This window comes from Nansenia antarctica (genome assembly GCF_963989245.1).
Source record: "Nansenia antarctica genome assembly, chromosome: 14".
Taxonomy (NCBI): domain Eukaryota; kingdom Metazoa; phylum Chordata; class Actinopteri; order Argentiniformes; family Microstomatidae; genus Nansenia; species Nansenia antarctica.
In genome coordinates this window covers 32,113,383-32,136,828 of record NC_137684.1, presented here as the reverse complement: position 1 = coordinate 32,136,828, position 23,446 = coordinate 32,113,383, and the positions used below count along the sequence as shown (strand labels likewise).

The window sequence follows — 23,446 nt, the reverse complement described above, 5'->3', positions numbered from 1 at the left end:
TGGTGCTACTAACCATTCATCATACAACAGGCAGCACTGCAGGGAACGGTCGTCTCATTTAACCCTAACAAGCTATCAGAGTTCAGGTGTGTTTATACGCACAAGCTGTTACACAGGAAGGAGAATGAAGGTGTACCTGCGTCACACAGGCCAGACAGGACCAGGGAGGCCTTTCATCAGTAGGAAAAGGGCAAGTATCATTACAAACAGCCTCATACGGTAATGAGGAAATGCTACAGCCATGCTAACAGTGGCGGGGAGCCTGGCCAGATGTGCATGAGATTTAGTCATGAGTTTGTATTTGTGTTCAGTGTATGTGGTAGAGGAACAATCTACAGGTGCTGCCATTCAGGCAGAGATGTCTGATGTGTCGCCACCTGTGTGTCAGAGAGGGGAACTCATAGGCCGTTCACACCAGCAAGGCTCCGTGCCGATTCCGGGTTCCCGAACCTCGTTTTGAACCGGCCGGCGCGTTCAGACCGAAAATAAGTTGGTTCAGAACCTGAAAAGTTTGTTCTCAGCATAGCAGTCGTGAGAGAAACCATGTGTGGAAATTACAGAGCCAATCGATTTGGTTTGCGGAGACAACAATAAGGGCCCTAGGACAGAGCCCTGGGGGACACCAGTGGTGAGGTGCGTGACGCGGACAGCGACCCTCGTCACGTTACCTGGTAAGAGCGATCGGCCAGGTAGGACACAAACCAGGAGAATGCACAGCCAGAGAGGCTCAAGGTGGAGAGACGGATCTGTTGGTTTATTGTGTTACACGCAGCAGATAAGTCCAGAAGAATGAGAACAGAGGAGAGGGAGGAAGCTCTGGCAGTGTGGCTGGCCTCCAGAACAGCAACAACAGCAGTTTCAGTGGAGAGAACAGAGTTGAAGACAGATGGATGTGGGTCAAGGAGAGAGTTGTGAAAGAGATAATAGAGTTGGTTAAGAACAGCATGTTCAAGGTTTTTAGATGAGAATGAAAGAAGGGATACAGGTCTGTAGTTCTGGACAATACATGGGTCACGTGTTGGCTTCAGAGAAAGACAGTTAACATGAACATGTACGTATGCTAGTAGCGGTCTTCACGCTGTCATCATCTGGCTCAGAGCAACGGGATGACAGACTAGTGGTACTCTGCTCTGGGATAACGCTAACCTGACCAGCCTTACACTCAGGGGTTTATATCAGGTTTACTAGTCATATTTGATTATTGTTATGTTAGATCTAATTTACCACCTTTTGCATAAATTATTTACATTTTACATTTTTGGCATTTAGCAGACGCCTTATTCCAAAGCGACTTACAATCAATACATTTGAATACTAAGCATGTGAATCAGCAGTCCACCATTCGTTGCAGGAAGAGTACTCTAGCTCGGGCCGGGGGCCACTGATAGAAGGAAAAACCTTCTCCCTATTATCGCCTTCTACTAAAACCTTTTTATTTTTTATTTTTTTATATTACTGGAGAAACTGAGAAACAGTACAAGGGGGGCAATAGAAGTTCTTAGGGACACAGTAGAGGGGAAAGCGGGTGTCTTTAGGAGACGTAGTGGTGAGGGTCAGAAGATGTCTCAGGAGGAGCAGTTAAGATGTAACCTGAAGAGATGGGTCTTCAGTCTACGACGGAAGATGGGTAGTGTTTAGTCAATTATACACTTACAAATAACAAATAAACATTTATTGTTCCCTATCATATCATCTCTGTACTGATTTAGAAAGGAATCCCATGCCGTCTCATCCCAGATATTACATATACAAACAAATGAATAAAGGTTAAATACAATATGACTATATGACTATCATCACACCATTCTGAACCAGAGCTAGAGTTATTTATCAATGATTAATACACCAATAAAACACCAGCTGTCTGTAAATGAAGCTGTGTGTAACCACCAGCAAATGACTAGGCCTAGAACACAATGAATGAATCAACATCTCCAGTAACTCCTCTGTGCAGAGCATCTATCTACAGTACAGTATATTAACTATTTCAGTATTTTTCAATACTTTCCACCACTTGTATTTCTTAAGACTTTTGCTATGTTATGAAGGACATATCCATGAGACTAGGACAGTTGATATGTTATGAAGGACATTTCCATGAGACTAGGACAGTTGATATGTTATGAAGGACATATCCATGAGACTAGGACAGTTGATATGTTATGAAGGACATATCCATGAGACTAGAACAGTTGATATGTTATGAAGGACATTTCCATGAGACTAGGACAGTTGATATGTTATGAAGGACATATCCATGAGACTAGGACAGTTGATATGTTATGAAGGACATATCCATGAGACTAGGACAGTTGATATGTTATGAAGGACATATCCATGAGGTCATATTGTATAATGTCTGTACTATGGTTGTTAGACAAACTGCGCCCTCTAGTGGTCGATATGATGTTTAGAGTTCCTCCTGAAACCTGCACAGCCTCGCTTTAACGGATGTTAAAACGCGGAACAGTTGCACCAAAGTTGTGGTAAGTAGACTACTGTCCGCTACTGTCTGTTACTTGCACCATAAGTGAGACATGTTGGGATGTTGTGTAATACAACGATCAGTTACTAAACTGTGATATTGTTACTACATGCTGCGAAGTTCGAACTGTCTTATGCAACACAGTATGACAGTATCTGACATGTGGACGAGGCAGCTTCTTCTCTGGACTTTGAGCCTCTGCAAACTTTGACACCAACCAAGTGAACTCCGTTAGATCTCCGTCCAGCTCATTTGGAGTAAACAGACAGTAACATGTGGGTCACTTTAGAACTAGACTAAACTCATTGAAGATAAACATAGTAAGGAGATTGAAGAGATTGAAATAGTAAACTATTCAGTCATCAGAAACGACAGGAACAGGTATGGGGGTGGTGTCTGCATGTACATTCACAACGATATTATCTTTAACACCCGGTATGACCTGAATCGTGACAAATTAGAATCTGTTTGGGTTGAAATTATCTTTAACAAAGCAAAACCGGTGCTGGTTGGTACTATCTACAGACCTCCCGATCAGAATGATTTCTATGATATTCTTGAGGGGTGCTTGGATGACGTTGACTGTGTGGAAAAGATTCTTATTGGGGATTTGAACACGGACATGCTCAGAAATGAAGCATCCGTCTTCAAATCCTTCACTAGGTTTTCTGAATTACACGGTCTCCGCCAACAAATTACCAAACCCACTAGGGTGTGTATTTCTACTCAAACCACCATAGATCTCATTCTAACATCGGATGAGTCCAAAATCTCCAAGAGTGGGGTTATTGTATGTGGGCTAAGTGATCATTACATGATCTTTTGCACTCGTAAAAAGCATAAACCCAAGGCTGGCGGTCATAAAACTGTAACCACTAGATCCCTTAAATCATGGGCGTCAGCAGCTTTTTGAATGTGGGGGGGACACTTATTTTTCGGGGGGTCTGGGGGTCCCCCCCCGAATTTTTTTAAATAGTAGATTCAATTTCCTGCATTCTGGTGCGTTTTACACCCAAAATAATCTCCGTCTTTCTTTGTTTTTCCTTGGAGCTGGCATGGTCTGCAATTACTGACTACTATTATGTTTTGGTTTAACTCACAGAGGCCTGACACTGACACGTGGCACTTTTTAGGTACTTTATTAAATATGAAGATTCAAAAAGAATCAAAGAGTGAATTAGAAAAGAATGAGGTAACTTTGAGTCAACAAATTGAATAAAAAGTTATGAGGAAACATACAATTATGTACCTAGGCTACTCAGAGCCTATTACAATCAAACTTAGCCCTCTTCAGTGCATTGCAGAACATACAACTATAACAAACAAACAAAATCAAAGAGTGAATTAGAGCTGTCTCCACTGCCCCTGCCTGCTGCCCCTGCCTCTGACTCACTCTCACTCTCAACCACCTATATCAGGAGAAATGGGGATGCATTGAGCACTTGTTCATATTGTTTTTCTCTAATAGAACATTTGACATAGAAATACAATCATCAATACAAAAAATACAATCACAAGCATTTTAGAAATAGAAAAATAAATGGAACAGGTGTTTTCTTCTTATTTTTTAACCCTAGCTCAAGCAATCAGATGCAAAATTGATTCTTTGGGTGGGTGCAATGGCCAAATTAAATAGTGCAAATGCTCAGGGCAATGAACACGGGCAGGAGATGCAAAAATGACAGGACAGGTAAGCACTGTGAGGTGTTTGTCGCCATTCTGTGCTTTTGATGACATTTCGCCTGTGTCTGTTCTGCATTTAAACATGTCTAACCGCACTAGTAATGCCTAACAAAACTGCTAGTGCCATATAGCTGATCTAGCTCGTATTTGGTTGCTAGTAGGCTATGCTAATTCTATTGCTAATACAGAGAATGTCTCATAAGGTGCTAACATTCTTATCAGAAAAGCTGGCTGTGTTTGACCTTGGGAGAACGCAATGTTGCTGTTTGGCCACTCACGGGAAAACTTGGATGACTTTGACTTACTTTTGTCTTCTTAGATTTTTTTTCCCTTATATCCATCTTGGTGGATGATCTAAATATCGTCTTGCCTCAGTCTGAATGTTTTGAATCTGCGTGCGTGTCTGATGCTGCCGTGTTAAAAACAGAAGTAAAACGCGGAGTGGACTTCTGGATATGGGCAATCCCCTACTCATAAAGTGGAACGGATTTGATTGTGAAGCAATGAAAATAACGCTGACCAGTCATGCAACATATTTTTGATGGCAAATGTGGGGGGGTCCAAACGACCTTGTTTCAAAGGTGGGGGGGACACGTCCCCCCCCAAATATATGGTGGTGACGCCCATGCCTTAAATCCTATTCTAGTGAGGCCTTAAACCATAAACTGGAGAATCAAGACTGGTTAGATGAACTAAAAAGCACACAGGTTGAGGAGGCATGGCTAGGTTTCAAAACCAAATTCCTAAATATTATTGACAGTATAGCCCCCATGAGAACCACCAGGGTTAAAGCCCGATCGGAACCATGGATGAATTCGGACATTCTAAATGCTATGAAAGTCAGAGACCTAAAATGCTCTGAAGTTCAAAAATGCAAATCAAAATGAGTGAAACACTTAAACGAAGATCTCAAAAACCACTTTGAGAAAATTAAAAAACAATGCAACAAACTATGCAATCAGGTAATTACCATGACCAAATCTGCTAAGAAAAAATACCTCGATAACAAAATCGAAGAAAACTTAAACAAACCACGTGACCTTTGGAAGCTACTTAATAGCCAACTAGGTTGCAGTCAAAAACTCAAAACCAGGTCTACAAACATCAGCATAAAATCTGGAGATTCTCTCTTTACAGACAAGCTGGATGTGGCTAAGTGCTTAAACACTTTCTTTACAACCATAGCCACTAAATTAGTTAACAATCTACCACCCCACTCAGGGCGTTATGGTGTAGAGCACATCCATGCGTTCTACAATAAACTGGGTGTACGCAAAGATGATTTTAAACTCTCCATGATGTCAAACGATGAGGTGTTTAAAAAACTGGGCGCTCTACACTCAGAAAAGGCCACGGGCCATGACAATATTCCAGCCAGATTTCTAAAAGACTCAGCTGCCTCCATTACCCCAATCATCACCCACATAATAAACCTCTCCATCAAACAGGGACACGTCCCCCTTGACTTTAAAATAGCAAGGGTAACCCCACTGTATAAAAAAGGAAGCAAATTAGACCCAGGCAACTACCGACCTGTTTCTATTCTTAATTCCATCTCGAAACTTATGGAAAAAATAGTTTATGAACAGGTTGATAGGTACCTTACCGAAAAAAAATCTGATGTATGAATTTCAATCAGGATTCAGAACATCCCATTCCACTGACACATGCCTTCTCTATTTGAACGACCACATCAACCATGAGGTGGACTCGGGCAAGTACTGCGGCATGGTCATGCTGGACCTCCAGAAGGCCTTCGACACAGTAGATCACCACATATTGTTAGATAAACTGAAAGCAATTGGGTTCGATAGAACATCGGTGAGCTGGATGCAATCCTACTTAGAGGGGAGGGAACAGGTGGTTAGTGTGAACGGAACACTGTCCCCCCCCCTCCCAGTGACCTGCGGCGTTCCACAAGGAAGCATATTGGGACCTTTACTGTTCCTAATATATGTGAATGACATGTCATCAGCATGTGATTGCAATTTGTTCCTGTTCGCGGATGACTCGGCTCTGCTGGTCTCTGACAGGGACATATTGCAGGTGGAAAAAGCGCTAAGCACTGAACTGAGTAGAATCTGAGTAGTATCTACAATACAAATTTCCCAGTGATGGGACAATAAAGTGACTCTTGACTCTTGACTCTTGACTTGCATCTGGCTAGCTGACAATAAACTATCAATACACCTAGGTAAAACTGAAACCATCCTATACGGATCCCCATCTAAACTCAGAAAGGCTGTAAATTACAAAATAAAAGTGGGTAACATTACTATCACAAGAAAAGAGGATATTACATACCTGGGCTCCATCTTAGAGGCAAATCTTTCCGGAGATAAAATGGCAGCAAAAGTAATCAAAAAAGTTAACCATAGAACTAGATTCTTGTACAGGATATCCTCACTTGTCAGTAAAAACACACTGAGGACCCTATCAGGAGCTCTCATTCAATGTCACTTCGACTATGCCGTAACATCATGGTACTGTATAGAACCACAAAGGCCCAAACAACAAGACTCCAGACAGCCCAAAATAAACTGGTTAGGCTTCTGCTAGGCCTCAACCCTAGGACACATCTAACCGCTGCTCATTTTTTGAGCCTTGATTGGCTACGAGTAGTTGACAGAGTGCAGCAGCTTGCACTGGGCCTGGTCTTCAAGATACGCTACACCACAAAGACACCCAAGTACCTGTCAACATACTTCCAAAAAGTGAACAACGTCCACACATACAATACCAGAGGAAGCTCCACGAACCACGTTCAACCGCGTTGCACCACAAACAAGGGGTTAAACTCGTTTGCAAACTATGCAGTAAAAATGTGGAACGCCCTTCCTATAATCTTAAAGGAGTGCAAAACACTGCCCACCTTCAAAACCACTCTCAAAAAACATTTACAGGAGGCTGCAATCCGTAACTGGACCCTCTAAATCAAAAATCAAATTAAAAGACCCGAACTACCCACTGTACATACTTTGTGTTTTGTCCCCCGCCCCCACCTGTGGTGTATGTCCCCACCTGTCCTACCCGCTGTACATACCTTATGTTTTGTTGTATTGTTCTTCCCATGATGGATGTATGTTTATCTTGTAGATAGTACTAGTTATTTGTCTGTATTATCTTGTAGATAGTACTAGTTTTTTTTGTCTGTCTTACATGTAACGATGAATTGAGAATCAAGGACCCCAATTGAAATAAGCCAGTGGCTTTCTTGGGTTTTTATCCTGTTAGTTGACCTTGTATGTAATATGTACTTTCATGTACCTACTTCTGCAAATCTTCTAATACAGTTTTCAATCAATCAATCAAAAAGGCTACAGTCTTAGTTGTCTTGTTTAAAGAAGCTGTCAGACTAGATCATCTATAGTTTGGTGTGTCTCCGTGTCTGTGTCTCTGTCTGTGTGTCTGTGTCTGTGTGTCTGTGTCTGTGTCTCTGTCTGTGTCTGTGTCTCTGTCTGTGTCTGTCTGTGTCTCTGTCTGTGTCTCTGTCTCTGTCTCTGTCTCTGTGTGTGTCTGTGTCTCTGTCTGTGTCTGTGTCTGTGTCTGTGTCTCCAGGATGTCAGAGCGAGGCAGAGCTCCCGGCCCGGTGCTGGTGGTGCGCCCGGCCAGAGGCCTGGTGGATGAGCGGGTCCGCGTGCTGGTCCAGAGCCTGACCCCGGGTCAGCAGGTCACCCTGCACGCGCTGGTCCACTCAGACGACCAAGACTACTGGGAGGCGTATGGTCACTACGTCAGTAACGCTGCCGGGCTGGTAGACGGTACGTATGTTCACTACGTCAGTAACGCTGCCGGGCTGGTAGACGGTACGTATGTTCACTACGTCAGTAACGCTGCAGGCCTGGTAGACGGTACGTATGTTCACTACGTCAGTAACGCTGCAGGGCTGGTAGACGGTACGTATGTTCACTACGTCAGTAACGCTGCAGGCCTGGTAGACGGTACGTATGTTCACTACGTCAGTAACGCTGCAGGCCTGGTAGACGGTACGTATGTTCACTACGTCAGTAACGCTGCAGGCCTGGTAGACGGTACGTATGTTCACTACGTCAGTAACGCTGCAGGGCTGGTGGACGGTACGTATGTTCACTACGTCAGTAACGCTGCAGGGCTGGTGGACGGTACGTATGGCCACTACGTCAGTAACGCTGCAGGCCTGGTAGACGGTACGTATGTTCACTACGTCAGTAACGCTGCAGGGCTGGTGGACGGTACGTATGGCCACTACGTCAGTAACGCTGCAGGCCTGGTAGACGGTACGTATGTTCACTACGTCAGTAACGCTGCAGGCCTGGTAGACGGTACGTATGTTCACTACGTCAGTAACGCTGCAGGCCTGGTAGACGGTACGTATGTTCACTACGTCAGTAACGCTGCAGGGCTGGTAGACGGTACGTATGGGCCTGGTGGACGGTACGTATGGTCACTACGTCAGTAACGCTGCCGGGCTGGTAGACGGTACGTATGTTCACTACGTCAGTAACGCTGCAGGCCTGGTAGACGGTACGTATGTTCACTACGTCAGTAACGCTGCAGGGCTGGTAGACGGTACGTATGGGCCTGGTAGACGGTACGTATGTTCACTACGTCAGTAACGCTGCAGGGCTGGTAGACGGTACGTATGTTCACTACGTCAGTAACGCTGCCGGGCTGGTAGACGGTACGTATGGTCACTACGTCAGTAACGCTGCCGGGCTGGTAGACGGTACGTATGGCCACTACGTCAGTAACGCTGCCGGGCTGGTAGACGGTACGTATGTTCACTACGTCAGTAACGCTGCAGGGCTGGTGGACGGTACGTATGTTCACTATAGGGGTGGGCATCAATGATCGATGATCGATTAATTGATCGATAAGGTCTTGGTCGATCACAAAATATTTTGCTCGATAATCGTTTTTTTTTAATATTTTTTTTATTTTATTTTATAATAATAATAATAATGGAAATTAGTTTGTCCACGTTATGTGTGAGAAATGAACTTTGCATTTGCCTTCGCATTGAATTTCACAACGCAGTACGGCATGACGGAAGTTCCCGTACGTTAGTGTAACCTGACCTCCAGTAATAGGTGCACGATCTCCACTACTTCCTGAAAGGCACCTTGCATGTTTAATTGATTAATCAGCTGTGCGGTAAACTGTTGGAACACACACTGCTTGGAAAATGGCGAAGTGAGCGAAACGAAGCTTGGTGTGGGAGCATTTTGATCTGAAAGGCGACCTTGTTCATTGCAAACACTGCGCAGTGACCTATAAATATAATACGACGATGACCCCGATGAAATACCACCTGCAAGCCGTACACCCGACCCTGACTGCTCCTTCGCTACCTTGTACTTCTCAGCCCTCCATCATGCCTCATCTTATACGCGGGAGGTGTGATGCACAACGCCTACAGTCTCTCGCTGGAGTTTAAATTTAAGTTAAGCTGGACGCTCTTAAGGACACTAACGTTTTCAGTCATCCTCCTATTTGTGAGTAACTGTTTTTTTTACTGCTCCTATGGTGAGTTACTTATTTTCTATATTTTTATTTATAATGTAAAATGTGTTTTTAAGTTAAACAATTTAGGCTACTCACTGCCTTGTTTAAGAGGATTGTTATCTGACTGTAGTGTCTAGTTAATGTGAATGAATGAATGTGTGCATTGTGCAATTCTGCAATAGCAACACAAATAAAGTTTTTTCCCCAAGGAAAACATGCTTGTTATTTCTGCCCTATTATTTTTTTTTATATATTTTTTTTTTTTATGAAAAAAAAGCTTATTGATTAATCGATAATTGATCGTTAATTCGTTACGATTATCGAAAAAAAAATGTTGATCGTTTGCCCAGCCCTAGTTCACTACGTCAGTAACGCTGCAGGGCTGGTAGACGGTACGTTTGGTCACTACGTCAGTAACGCTGCAGGGCTGGTGGACGGTACGTATGTTCACTACGTCAGTAACGCTGCAGGGCTGGTAGACGGTACGTATGTTCACTACGTCAGTAACGCTGCAGGGCTGGTGGACGGTACGTATGTTCACTACGTCAGTAACGCTGCAGGGCTGGTAGACGGTACGTATGTTCACTACGTCAGTAACGCTGCAGGGCTGGTGGACGGTACGTATGTTCACTACGTCAGTAACGCTGCAGGCCTGGTGGACGGTACGTATGTTCACTACGTCAGTAACGCTGCAGGGCTGGTAGACGGTACGTATGGCCACTACGTCAGTAAAGGCCGATTTAAGCTTCTGCGTAAAATCTACGCCGTCGATTAACGCGCACCTCTCCAAAAATGTAACTACGCGTCAGTTTCTACGCAACCGTAAGCTCTGTGATTGGTCCGCTTGGTAGCACATGATTCCGACAAGATTCCGACTCTCGTCGGCCAAAATGCGGAAGCCATGACAGAAATGTCATTTACTTTTTCTGTAATTACTTATTAATAAAGATTTGAAAAATTATGATAACCATCGTATTATCTTAGTTTACTGTAATTTCAATGCATTATAGACATTTTCTTTACAACAAGCATAACAAAAATACGTTTTTTGATCGCTATTATGCCGCTATGAGTACACCGACCAACGTCGAACTATAAACTTGGACACCCCTTACGTAGGCTACGGTGTAGACGCGCGTAAATTCGACGCAGAAGCTTAAATCGGCCTTAACGCTGCAGGGCTGGTGGACGGTACGTATGAGCCACTACGTCAGTAACGCTGCAGGGCTGGTAGACGGTATACGTTTGGCCCAACGTTAGGCTCTGTTTGAGGGGTTTGAAGGAGGAGAGTTGAAGTAAATATTTCAGGTTTGCTTGCAGCACTACAGCTGTCATCAGTACAATGACAAGGTCGTTTCTGATCCACACTTGACAGGCCTTTGACTGTTGAACCCGTGTTCATTCTTGTGATTTATTTAGTGGTTTTTTTAATGTTTATGTTTTAACTTTTTACTAAGTTATTATGTTTTTAGGCTGTTTTTGTTTTTAACTTATTATGTTTTTAGGCTGTGTTTTTTTAAAACTCTGTAGCACTCTGAGATTCTTTTGAATGAAAAGTGCAATACAAATCAAATGCATTATTATTATTATTATTACTATTATGACCTCCCCTAATGTGTCCGTGTGTTTCACGTCTGTAGTTTCCAGTGATGTCAGCCTGGGAGGGACGTATGAAGGTGTGGAGCCCATGGGTCTGCTGTGGAGCATGAGGCCCGTACCTGGCAGCAGGACTGGGCTCAGGTAAACTCTCATAGCCTTATAGAACTTTATACAACGCATCGACCCGCTCCATTGTCTCTATTGGCCAGTTTGGTCCAGTGTCTCTATTGGTCAGTTTGGTCCAGTGTCTCTATTGGTCAGTTTGGTCCAGTGTCTCTATTGGTCAGTTTGGTCCATTGTCTCTATTGGTCAGTTTGCGTTCCAGCCGTGCCGATATCCATGACGCACGGCTAAATGGAATGTTGACACATCTTTTCATATTACTCTACTACAACTGTTCAGCGGATGAATACACTCGCAATAAAACATAGTTCCATTAAAACACATTAATTAAACGTTTCTCCTATTGATATTGATAGATAAATGTGGTAACCGTTGTATAAAAGCGTTATGGAATGAGAAGCCGTGGTATATGGTGGATATCGGCACAGCTAGGGGGTGTAAAGATGACGGCACTCCGCTTCGCGCCTAACCATCCCGCTAGCTGTGCCGATATCCACGATATACCACGGCTTCTCGTTACATAACGCTTTTATACAACGGTTACCACATTTATCTATCAATATCAATCAAAGTAAACCCTCTCCTCTCTGCTGTCACCTCAGTAAAGTAAACCCTCTCCTCTCTGCTGTCACCTCAGTAAAGTAAACCCTCTCCTCTCTGCTGTCACCTCAGTAAAGTAAACCCTCTCTCCTCTCTGCTGTCACCTCAGTAAAGTAAACCCTCTCCTCTCTGCTGTCACCTCAGTAAAGTAAACCCTCTCCTCCCTGCTGTCACCTCAGTAAAGTAAACCCTCTCCTCTCTGCTGTCACCTCAGTAAAGTAAACCCTCTCCTCTCTGCTGTCACCTCAGTAAAGTAAACCCTCTCCTCCCTGCTGTCACCTCAGTAAAGTAAACCCTCTCCTCTCTGCTGTCACCTCAGTAAAGTAAACCCTCTCCTCTCTGCTGTCACCTCAGTAAAGTAAACCCTCTCCTCTCTGCTGTCACCTCAGTAAAGTAAACCCTCTCCTCTCTGCTGTCACCTCAGTAAAGTAAACCCTCTCTCCTCTCTCCCGTCACCTCAGGCTGAGGAAGAAGGACGTGCAGACGGCCCTGCTGGTGCAGCTGTCTGTGTACCGGGGTCACCTGGCCGGGGGGTTCAGGGGTCAGGCAGCGCTGGCCGGGGCGGTGGTGGAGCGATGGTACACGGCCCCCGGGGTGCGCAGGGTGGAGGTCACAGAGGGCGTGACAGGGATGCTGTTCCTGCCTCCAGGTATGACATCATCCTGCCTCCAGGTATGACATCATCATGTCACAGGGACCCTCTTCCTGCCCCCAGGTACCATGGCACGGTTCTTTCCCCCTGCCAATACTGTGATGTTCATGACCTTTACCAACGTTTATGCTATGAATAGTTGGAAGCTAGCTAGCGTTAGGTGCGAGGCTGCTCGGTTAACCCATTAGCGGGTACTGGGGCTGCAAATACTTCATGAGATGTGCATACATGTTTAGTATCGGTTCTTCAGGCCTGTCCCTAAACGACTCTGACCGTGATGTTTATCTTCCTCAGGCCCCGGGCCCTTCCCCGCGCTGCTGGACCTGTGGGGGGGGGGCGGGGGGCTGGTGGAGTACCGCTCCGCCCTCCTGGCGTCCCACGGCTACGTCTCCCTGGCCCTGGAGTACATCACGCCCGGCTCCGACACTCACGTGGGGCCAGAGTACTTTGAGGTACCAAGAGCTTTTGTTCGTCTAAGTCTGTTTTGACTGATACCTCAGTGCAGTTATCATAACCATAGTTGTATATTCATCAGGCTTCTCCTAATGTGTAAGATGGGTCACAATAACCCTAACCCTAGCCGCTTTTACAGCCTTGAGTTGTCCAGATGTGTTGCTTACGGAGGACAGGTCAAGGCTGAGGTGTCCTGTACTCTCTGGGTGGGCGTAGGGAGAAGCTGCTACGTTTACTATCCCTGTTTAAAGGTTCATTCACCTTTTCATCAAACAATTCATGGTCCTACACACTGAATTTAAACTCTTTAGTGTTGTGCAGTACAATGTCTCATTTGTCTTGGTGTTTGACCCTAACCCTAACCTTATGCACTAGAGCAGGGGTGGCCAACCCGCGGCTCGCGAGCCGCATGCATGTGGCTCTTTGCCTGTCTGTGTGCGGCTCTTCAATCCATTCATTAAAAGTGCGTGGCTCACTCTCTGTGTCTCGATAGACATTGTTTTGGTATGGCAATATATGGCACTCGCCATACCTGGATTCAAAAATAAAAAAAATCCCCAGAAAATGTAATCTGAATCACGTTGTGTCATGTTGGTGATTTTATCCACACAACGGTAACTCAACATCCTAGTAACGTTAATGTTAAAATCTTGTCCACGATTCTCGTTCATTCAGGTGGGTTAAACAAACTGTATAAACGCCATAATACTGTTGGTTCAAATGTAATATATTAATGAACAAGTTCATGTCATGTTCTGTCAAACATGTTCTAATGTTATTTTAGTGAAAAAACGGACCTAACGTCACCCGCGATTGTGAAGCTAACTCTAACAAGCTAGTTAGCGAACATTAAAGATTACAACAGCTAGTTTACGTATGTCAACAATGTCTCTATTCTCAATAATTTCAGTAATAATTGTACCAAATTGGGGCCAGTAAAACTAACTTGTGTGTAAGTTATATGTGTGTGCAGGCATGTTTTGATATTGTCAATCGTCTCACTTTTAGTAGGTGAGCTGTAACAAAAATATGCCAGGGGAAAAAAGGAAAATGGACATAAAGACCTTTTTTGGTCAAAGGGCAGCAGAGACAAGTACAGGGACACAGGTGAGGTCTAAACAGGTGACAGGGACAGGGACACATGTGAGGTCTCACAATACTAGTGTTTTAACCGTGCAGTTAATTTAGAGTTGAGAATAGCTAAATCTGTAATGTTTTGTTTCTAAGGAGATTGAACCAGTCTGCCTGCTAGGAAAGATGTAGATTACCACCTACATACTGTAGTTGTCTCCTTTATTCATTACCTTAATGTCATATAAGTCAATTGTATAGAGACAACTCACCAAAATTGACTATTGCACAACTGATTTGGCTAATAAAATCCACCAAGGGGGGGAAACCCCCCCACTCTGTACCTTGCCATACCTTGGCCTTTGCTGAAATGACAACACTGGTCTCATAGCCATTTGGAAATGTATTGCGTGTGTGTGTGTGTGTGAGAGTGAGAGCTTTTGAATGAATGAATGGTCTTTATTGTCATTGCTATAGTACAGGTACCAAACAACGAAATGTAGGAAGGGTGGCTCCCCTGGTGTTAGGAAAGAAAAAAAAACTAAAAAAACAAGAAGGGAAAGGAGCTGGTTTACATAAATAAAGGCTATGTACACTATCCACTATACTATACTGTACAGATAGACGACTAGGGTTGTCATATTGCACATAGTGTTATTGCACATTCATTTAAAGTGTCGCAGTTTGCAGGCTTGAAATGTACATATTTGTGCCTCAGCATTACAAATTCTTTCAATCCAGCAGCTGCCATCAATCCGTCCAGACTGTCCAGGGCCCAGAACCTAGGTCTTTGCTGTGTTCAGGGCCGGGATGGCCCTGGGGTAGAAGCTGTGCTTCAGTCTGTTTGTCCTTGCGGCCATGGTCCTGTACCGCCTTTTCGAGGGCAGCCGGGCAAAGTGTTCGTCCTCAGACTTTTTCCTCCTGAAGTCCACGATGATTTCCTGGGTCTTTGACTTGTTCAGCAGCAGGTTGTTAACCTTGCACAGCTTGCTCAGCTGCTCTACCTCATCCCTGTACGCCGCCTCGTCCCCCCCCGAGATGCAGCCCACCACGGTGGTGTCGTCTGCAAACTTTACGATGGAGTTGCTGGGGTGGACGGGGGTGAAGTCGTAGGTGTAGAGGTTGTAGAGGATGGGGTTTAGCACGCAGCCCTGGGGGGACCCAGTGCTGAGTCTGAGGGCTGTGGAGGTGTGGGAGCCCACCCGCACCCTCTGGGGGCGGTCGGTCAGGAAGTCCTTGATCCATGCACATATAGAGTGTGATAGTCCCAGGTCTAGTAGTTTGGTCACTAGCCTGTCTGGAAGGATGGTGTTGAAGGCAGAGCTGAAGTCCACAAAGAGCAGTCTCGCGTAGCTGTTTCCCCTCTCCAGGTGGGATAGAGTGGCGTGGAGAGTCGTCGCGATGGCGTCCTCTGTGGACCTGTGGGCTCTGTAGGCGAACTGGTATGGATCCAGGTTGGGCGGGAGGCGTGTGAGTATGTGGGCCCGGACTAGTTTCTCGAAGCACTTCATGATGATTGGTGTGAGTGCCACCAGGCGGTAGTCGTTTAGGCAGCTCACCGTGCTTTTCTTCGGGACTGGGATGATAGTTGAGGTTTTCAGGCAGGGTTGAAGATGTTGGTGAAAACCCCGGCCAGCTGGTCGGTGCAGTCCCTCAGCACCCGTCCCAGGACGCCATCCGGCCCCGAGGCTTTCCTGGGGTCCACCGCCTTCAGCACGCGTCTCACTTCATGCTCTGTGAGGGTGAGGCTGCTGAGAGCTGGAGAGAGTGGTGTTTGTGTTGTGGTTACCTCCGTTCGCCCCTCGTCGAACCGGGCGTAGAAGGAGTTCAGCTTTTCCGCCAGCAGGGGGTCGTCCTCTGCGGCTGTGAGCCTGTTGGCTCTGAAGTTTGTCATGTGCTGAACCCCCTGCCACATCCGCCTGGAGTCGTTGCTCAGGAAGCATTCCTCAATCTTCTCTCTGTGGTCTGCCTTGGCCTCTCGGATGCCGCGCTTTAGTGAGCTTTTTGTGAGCCTGCCTGTATGATGTGGCTCTTTCTGGTACCACAACCATTTTTTTGGGCTCTTAGTCTCCGACTGGTTGGCCACCCCTGCACTAGAGCGTTATGCACTAGCATTTCCATTCATATACAAAGTATACCTGTAGGAATATTTCTTTAAGATTCTTGGCAGTCATACTTCAAAGAAAATGTAAAACGTTTATTTTTGCAATATCACTTTATACTGAATAAGCTTTGTATCCATGAATACAATATCCTGTATCATAACATGAAGTTGGAAAATGTGCTCATACAAATTGATTTGTAGTTAACTCCAGACTTGATTATGTGTCTTAGTAGTTTTGTTGTGTTGCAGGCAGCCTTCTCTGTTCTGAAACAGCACCCCCTGGTGTGTGGGAGCAGGGTGGCCATCCTGGGCCTGTCCTTTGGAACCTCAGTAGCTCTGGGCATCGCTGCGTACTCAACTGTGATCCAGGTAGGACAGAGTCACACCTCACTGTTCTGCTGGAAATAAAAACTGTGTGTGTGTGTGTGTGTGTGTGTGTGTGTGTGTGTGTGAGTCGGTATGTGTAACCTTGTAGAAACGAGTCCACAGTGACAATGCTGGTTATGCATTGAAGCATTCATTATGTTTCTATTTGAGAGTGCTGCCAGTATTATTTAAAAACTGATGTTTATTCAGAGTCAAGCACATATATATATACTATATAACTATATATAACCTCCCTGTCCTCAGCCCAGGTGTCTGGTGTGTGTGATGTAACGTCCCTGTCCTGTCCTGTCCTCAGCCCAGGTGTCTGTCTGTGTGATGTAACGTCCCTGTCCTGTCCTGTCCTCAGCCCAGGTGTCTGGTGTGTGTGAGCGGCAGTCACGTCCAGCCAGTCAAAGGATCCATTGCTGATGTCTTTGCAGAGATGAATAAGTACATACCACTGGTTTTGTCCTCATAACATAACAGATGTGCTATGTAGGGCTGTCCCAAACGACTATTTTTCTAACGATTAATCTAGCGATTATTTTTTCTATTAGTCGGTTAGTCTAACGACTAATTTAACGATATTTTTTTTTACTGTTCGAAAAATAAAATTAAAATAAATGTATTATCATGTGTAGGCCCCTTAATTTCCACCTCACTGCTATGTTTAGCCAACTTGAATGCCAACATGGCCATTTAGAAGTCTGTCCATCACCACAACACATAGCTAGCTAGTAGCTACATAGCTAGCTAACGTTACTCTCGCTGCTATGTTATGATTAGCTAAATTGATGCTAACGTAGCATGCGAGCTACGAGCTAGATAACTTACAGTAGGTGCGAGCACCACAATGACAATAGGCTACCGTAGCTAGCCAGCTACATAGCTAACGTTACTAACACCAGAAGACAAGACATACAAACTGTGGTGAGCTACATTGCTTGTGTAACATTAGCTAGTAGCTATCCATTTTTGACTCATACACGGCCGGAAAAGTGAACAGAAATACAACGGTGACTTACGGTGGTGCTATCTTGTGGCTGACCTATATCTATATCTATACCTATATCTCTATCTCTATCTATATCTACCTATATCTATATCTATATCTATATCTATCTATGTCCATATCTATATCTATACCTATACCTATATCTCTATCTCTATCTATATCTATATCTATACCTATATCTCTATCTATATCTATATCTATACCTATATCTATAGCTATACCTATATCTATATCTATATCTATCTATGTCTGTATCTATATCTATCTATGTCTATATCTGTCATGTGTCTGTGTCTCTACCTATATCTATATCTCTATCTATATCTACCTATATCTATATCTATATCTGTCATGTGTCTGTGTCTCTACAGGAACGTGAGGAAGACGCGCCATGATGAGGAGGGCAGGGTGATCTGGCGGGACCTGCTCCTGCCCATCCCTACAGACCCCAGCAAGAAGGTGGAGGTGAGCTGGAAAACCTTCTGAGCCTGATCCACACAGTGTGTAATTGACCTATCGCTAAGCCACGCCCCCTTTGAAAACTCAGACAAACAAACAACGCTTCACTGACAGTGACTGACTGACTGACGGTGACTGAATGACATTCAATGACTTACAATGGCGGGAGTTGGCAAATTTCTGATTTCTGATTCACCACAGCAAGTAATAGACATGTTTTCTTAAAGATGACAAGAATATTTTGTCTAGAAGCTTTTCACCATCAGATATTAGCGAGTTGTTTGTCCGAGTTTTCTGCCTGTCGTGACTTTTGCTGTGATATGATTGGACAAATTCTATTTTGGGCCGTGGCTTAGCGATAGGTCCATTGTCCCGTCTGAACTTACGTCAGCGTTACTCCTCTGTTGCTGCGTCTCCATCAGATGGGACGAATCCGCTGTCCTGTCCTGCTGATCGTAGGCGAGGACGACCAGAACTGGCCGACCGCCGAGTCAGCAGAGGACGTGAGTGTCTCTGTCCACATCTGTCTGCCGCTGCAGTCCACCCTCACATAGTAACACAGATATGGTGTAGTAGGACGTCCTCACATAGTAACACAGATATGCTGTAGGACGTCCTCACATAGTAACACAGAGATGGTGTAGGACGTCCTCACATAGTAACACAGATATGGTGTAAGACGTCCTCACATAGTAACACACAGATATGGTGTAGTAGGACGTCCTCACATAGTAACACAGAGATATGGTGTAGGACGTCCTCACATAGTAACACAGAGATATGGTGTAGGACGTCCTCACATAGTAACACAGATATATGGTGTAGTAGGACGTCCTCACATAGTAACACACAGAGATATGGTGTAGGACGTCCTCACATAGTAACACAGAGATATGGTGTAGGACGGTACTCAAATTGAATATTCTTAGCACAGACACAACAGTACTACTTTTAAAGCACATATTTCCAATTTGTCATGTTATTCTCTGCCCGAAATCTAGGTGTAATTACAGTATACAGAGTAGATTGTCCTACAAAGACACTTAGATTTAGATTTAGTAATCTAAATTAAATAGACCCCTATACTTTCTTTTATTTTTTGTTTCTTTTTATTATCACTACTCTATCTTTTCAGTTTGTAAAGCGTGTTGAAGCTCATGACATTAAGTTGAGTTTGGTTGATACGTTATGTGCAATGTGCCATTATTCTTTGGCCAGAACGGGACCCTGTGCCTTCTCATTAGCAGAACATGAAGGCTTCTTTAGTAAAAGGTAAACGTCTTTGATGTCTTAGACTTTGTTAAATAATAATAATAATAATAATAATAATAATAATATAATAATAACTTTTATTTGTATAATGTTGCAGCTCAAAGGGCTCCAATCATTATATAATCATAATTTAATGGTTTAGTCATTTAAATGCAATATTAAACAGATGGGTTTTTAGTCGTGACTTGAACATATGTGCTGAGGTTGCATCCCTAATGTAAACTGGCAGTGAGACACAATCTGGAGCATAAAATGAGAATGCAGCCTCACCAGATCTCTTCTTTTGTACATGTGGTACACAGAGAAAACCAGCGTCAGAAGACCTGAGAGCTCTATTAGGCTGATATGCTAGCAGAAGACCTGAGAGCTCTATTGGGCTGATATGCTAGCAGAAGACCTGAGAGCTCTATTGGGCTGATATGCTAGCAGAAGACCTGAGAGCTCTATTGGGCTGATATGCTAGCAGAAGACCTGAGAGCTCTATTGGGCTGACAGCTGTTGTGTTGTTTTTCTCCTCAGATGCAGCAGATGATGGAGGCGGCGGGTAACAGCCGCCTGCTGAGCGTCCTGTCCTACCCCGGCGCCGGACACCTGATAGAGCCGCCCTACAGCCCCCACATCCACGCCAGCAACTTCATGGCTGCTAAACAGAAGTGTAGGTTCTCTGTGTGTGTGTGTGTGTGTGTGTGTGTGTGTCTTTCCCAGTAAACAAAGAGTCCGAAAGACGTCCTCAGGGAAGCCGGAATGTGGGTTCAGATGACGTCTTTCTAGGACATCTTTAGGACGTCTTAAGGACTACAGAAGACGATTCTGTAGTCCATAAGACGTCCTAGAAAGACGTCATCTGAACCCACATTCCGGTGTTGTAAGGAATTCATTGATCACCTTTATAAGTGTGTATCAGGACAGAGCACAGGAGAGTAGGAACCAGTTGATACATCTGTGCTTTATTCAAGCCTTGCACAATACAAGTTAATTAGCCAAGCCTCTCTAGCAAAACCCCTCTCCCTATCTCTCTCACATTCCATTTTATTAACCATCCTCCTCCTCCCTGTGACCTTGGTACAGCTAGGAGACAAAGACAGGGAAACATGTACTGCCAACGGTTGTTTATAGTCATAGTAAGGGTTTTCTCCTCCTACACCGGCTTCCCTGAGGACGTCTTTTGGACTCTTTGTTTACTGGGTTCAGTATCTGTTCATGGAGTCAGGCTCTGGTTATGAGTTTTCTTTTTGCTTAATTGGACCTGGATGTCCTGAATGCCATGATGTTGTGATCAACTGCTTTGTTCACTGTTGATTGACCCACATGTTGGCTGAGTGGTGGTGATAACAATACCTATAATATATTTAAGCAATATCACACAATCAATCACAGCCGTGCTGATATTCAGTATAACAGCACGACCTCGAGTGTGATATTGCTTTTATACAACAGTTCTACAGCGCGATTTATTAGTTAACAGTAATAAGTGACAACAGATTATGATTTGGTTGCTTATTTAATCATTTATTTTGGCTCCGTCAACAAAAAATAGTTCCGCAACTGGACTGTTGCCTAGTAACCTGAACCCAAACATCTACAGGCTAGCTACTTTGTATTAACGGTCATTTCGGAGTGATGCATAGAGTTAAAAGTCCCAGTGCTGTTATACTGTATATCGGCACTCATGGAATGCCTCTTGTCCAATCAAATTACTTGGTCGGAACCAACTGAGTTTGACGAGGTGTAAAGAACTCCTGACTGTGTTATAGAGTTATAGAGACACAGGACAGCACGTCACAGGGTTCTGAGTTGCTTGGACGTTGCGTTGAACAAGGCTGTCTTGCATCATCATTTCATCATCATTTCTCCTGGCCGTTACTGAATATTTCTCAAAGCCACTGGGCTCGTTTGTTCAGTTAGTTATGCGCAGAGGGCGCAGTTACACCCCGGCTGTAAACCCAGCTGGCAGTAGCACATTACTGCAAAACAGAGACGCCCTTAAACCCCGCGCCCCCTAACCCTAACCCTTTTACATGTTTGGCATTTAGCAGACACCTTATTCCAAAGCGACTTACAATCAATACATTTGACTAAGCAAGTGAATCATCAGTCCACCAGTCGTAGCAGGAAGAGTAATCCAGCTCAGGCCCGGGGCCTTTGGTAGAAGGAAAAACCTTCTTCTATCACCTTCTTCTAAACCTTCTAACCCTTTTGTGGATTATCATAAAGTGGGTTACCGCTTGTTGTCAATCTCAGATTGCACCTTTTACTGAACAACATGGTGTCTAAACATGGTTACAACATGGTGTCTAAACATGGTTACAACATGGTGTCTAAACATGGTTACAACATGGTGTCTAAACATGGTTACAACATGGTGTCTTGTTCTCCCTGCTGTTGTGTTGCAGTGGTGGTTCTGTGGGGAGGAGAGACGCGGCCTCACAGTTACGCTCAGGAAGACTCCTGGCAGAAGACGCTGGACTTCCTGAAGGAGCACCTGTACCGCAGCCCTGAGAGCCCTGCGCCTTCACACCTGTGACCTGTGACCTGTCTCACACCTGTGACCTGTGACCTGTATCACACCTGTGACCTGTGACCTGTATCACACCTGTGACCTGTGACCTGTATCACACCTGTGACCTGTGACCTGTCTCACACCTGTACCGCAGCCCTGAGAGCCCTGCGCCTTCACACCTGTGACCTGTGACCTGTCTCACACCTGTGACCTGTGACCTGTATCACACCTGTGACCTGTGACCTGTATCACACCTGTGACCTGTGACCTGTCTCACACCTGTGACCTGTGACCTGTATCACACCTGTACCGCAGCCCTGAGAGCCCTGCGCCTTCACACCTGTGACCTGTGACCTGTATCACACCTGTGACCTGTGACCTGTCTCACACCTGTGACCTGTGACCTGTATCACACCTGTACCGCAGCCCTGAGAGCCCTGCGCCTTCACACCTGTGACCTGTGACCTGTATCACACCTGTACCTGTATCACACCTGTGACCTGTGACCTGTATCACACCTGTACCGCAGCCCTGAGAGCCCTGCGCCTTCACACCTGTGACCTGTCTCACACCTGTGACCTGTCTCACACCTGTACCTGTCTCACACCTGTACCTGTATCACACCTGTGACCTGTGACCTGTCTCACACCTGTGACCTGTGACCTGTACCACACCTGTGACCTGTGACCTGTATCACACCTGAGACCTGTATCACACCTGTACCTGTATCACACCTGTGACCTGTGACCTGTATCACACCTGAGACCTGTATCACACCTGTGACCTGTGACCTGTATCACACCTGTGACCTGTGACCTGTATCACACCTGTGACCTGTGACCTGTATCACACCTGAGACCTGTATCACACCTGTACCTGTATCACACCTGTGACCTGTGACCTGTATCACACCTGAGACCTGTATCACACCTGTGACCTGTGACCTGTATCACACCTGAGACCTGTATCACACCTGTGACCTGTGACCTGTATCACACCTGTGACCTGTATCACACCTGTAGACCAGGCTGTGGTCTGACTCTATAATAAAAATGTTTTGTCCTGATCTAATATGTGATGACATTATTTGGTACCTCCAGAAACCCAGACCTAGTGAAACCCAGACCTAGTGACACACTACTTGTTTTCAATGAGCATGGTGTGATATCTCCTGTATTCTACAGGATGTGTGTCTGTGTGAAAGAGGTCATAGGTCAACTTAAGAGTTTGATGCCCCTGCAGCTTGTAAATAAAGGCCTTTAATAATATTACTATATTTATAGGAGTGGGACTTCTGTCATTCTGTCTTTGGTGTTCTATTGCTCTGTTTGACATATTTTGCTTCAACAATGTTGTTAATCTATATAATTATATATATATATATTATTATAATATAGGGGTAAATCAAGGGAATAATACAACATCAGAGAGATTTTTTTTTATCTAGACAATATCAAGTTTTACTACTAATAATATTTCTGGCAATATTAGATTTTACATTTTTTTTTTTACATTCAAAGACGATGTGTTTGCTTTAAGCCACACAGAACGTTCACGCAGTTCCCTGTTGATCAACCTTT

At 44.7% G+C, this 23,446-nt stretch overlaps 1 protein-coding gene across 2 annotated transcripts; it reads left to right on the top strand.

Moving 5' to 3' along the window:
* The first annotated feature begins 2,430 nt into the window (after nucleotides 1–2,430).
* Nucleotides 2,431–23,064, top strand: LOC308170366 (peroxisomal succinyl-coenzyme A thioesterase-like). 2 transcript variants are annotated; one of them, XM_080545148.1, is made up of 11 exons: nucleotides 2,431–2,486; nucleotides 7,727–7,929; nucleotides 11,293–11,392; nucleotides 12,436–12,623; nucleotides 12,921–13,078; nucleotides 16,504–16,623; nucleotides 16,988–17,070; nucleotides 18,007–18,100; nucleotides 18,517–18,597; nucleotides 19,886–20,021; nucleotides 21,760–23,064. In XM_080545148.1, exons 1-11 carry the CDS (start codon nucleotides 2,452–2,454, stop codon nucleotides 21,888–21,890), a joined length of 1,329 nt encoding a protein of 442 aa, XP_080401274.1. In that variant the 5' UTR covers nucleotides 2,431–2,451; the 3' UTR covers nucleotides 21,891–23,064. The 2 variants fall into 2 exon arrangements, with proteins under 2 accessions (XP_080401274.1, XP_080401275.1); XM_080545149.1 differs by lacking the exon at nucleotides 2,431–2,486 and adding an exon at nucleotides 2,738–2,866 and having other exon boundaries at nucleotides 21,760–23,062.
* Nucleotides 23,065–23,446: the final 382 nt, after the last annotated feature.

Excerpts from the sequence above, each read along its gene's own strand:
- LOC308170366 (XM_080545148.1), top strand. The coding sequence starts at position 2,452 with ATGTTAAAACGCGGAACAGTTGCACCAAAGTTGTG. Across the intron at positions 13,079-16,503 it reads TGGGGCCAGAGTACTTTGAG|GCAGCCTTCTCTGTTCTGAA; the intron begins GTACCAAGAGCT and ends GTTGTGTTGCAG. Across the intron at positions 18,101-18,516 it reads ACCCCAGCAAGAAGGTGGAG|ATGGGACGAATCCGCTGTCC; the intron begins GTGAGCTGGAAA and ends CGTCTCCATCAG.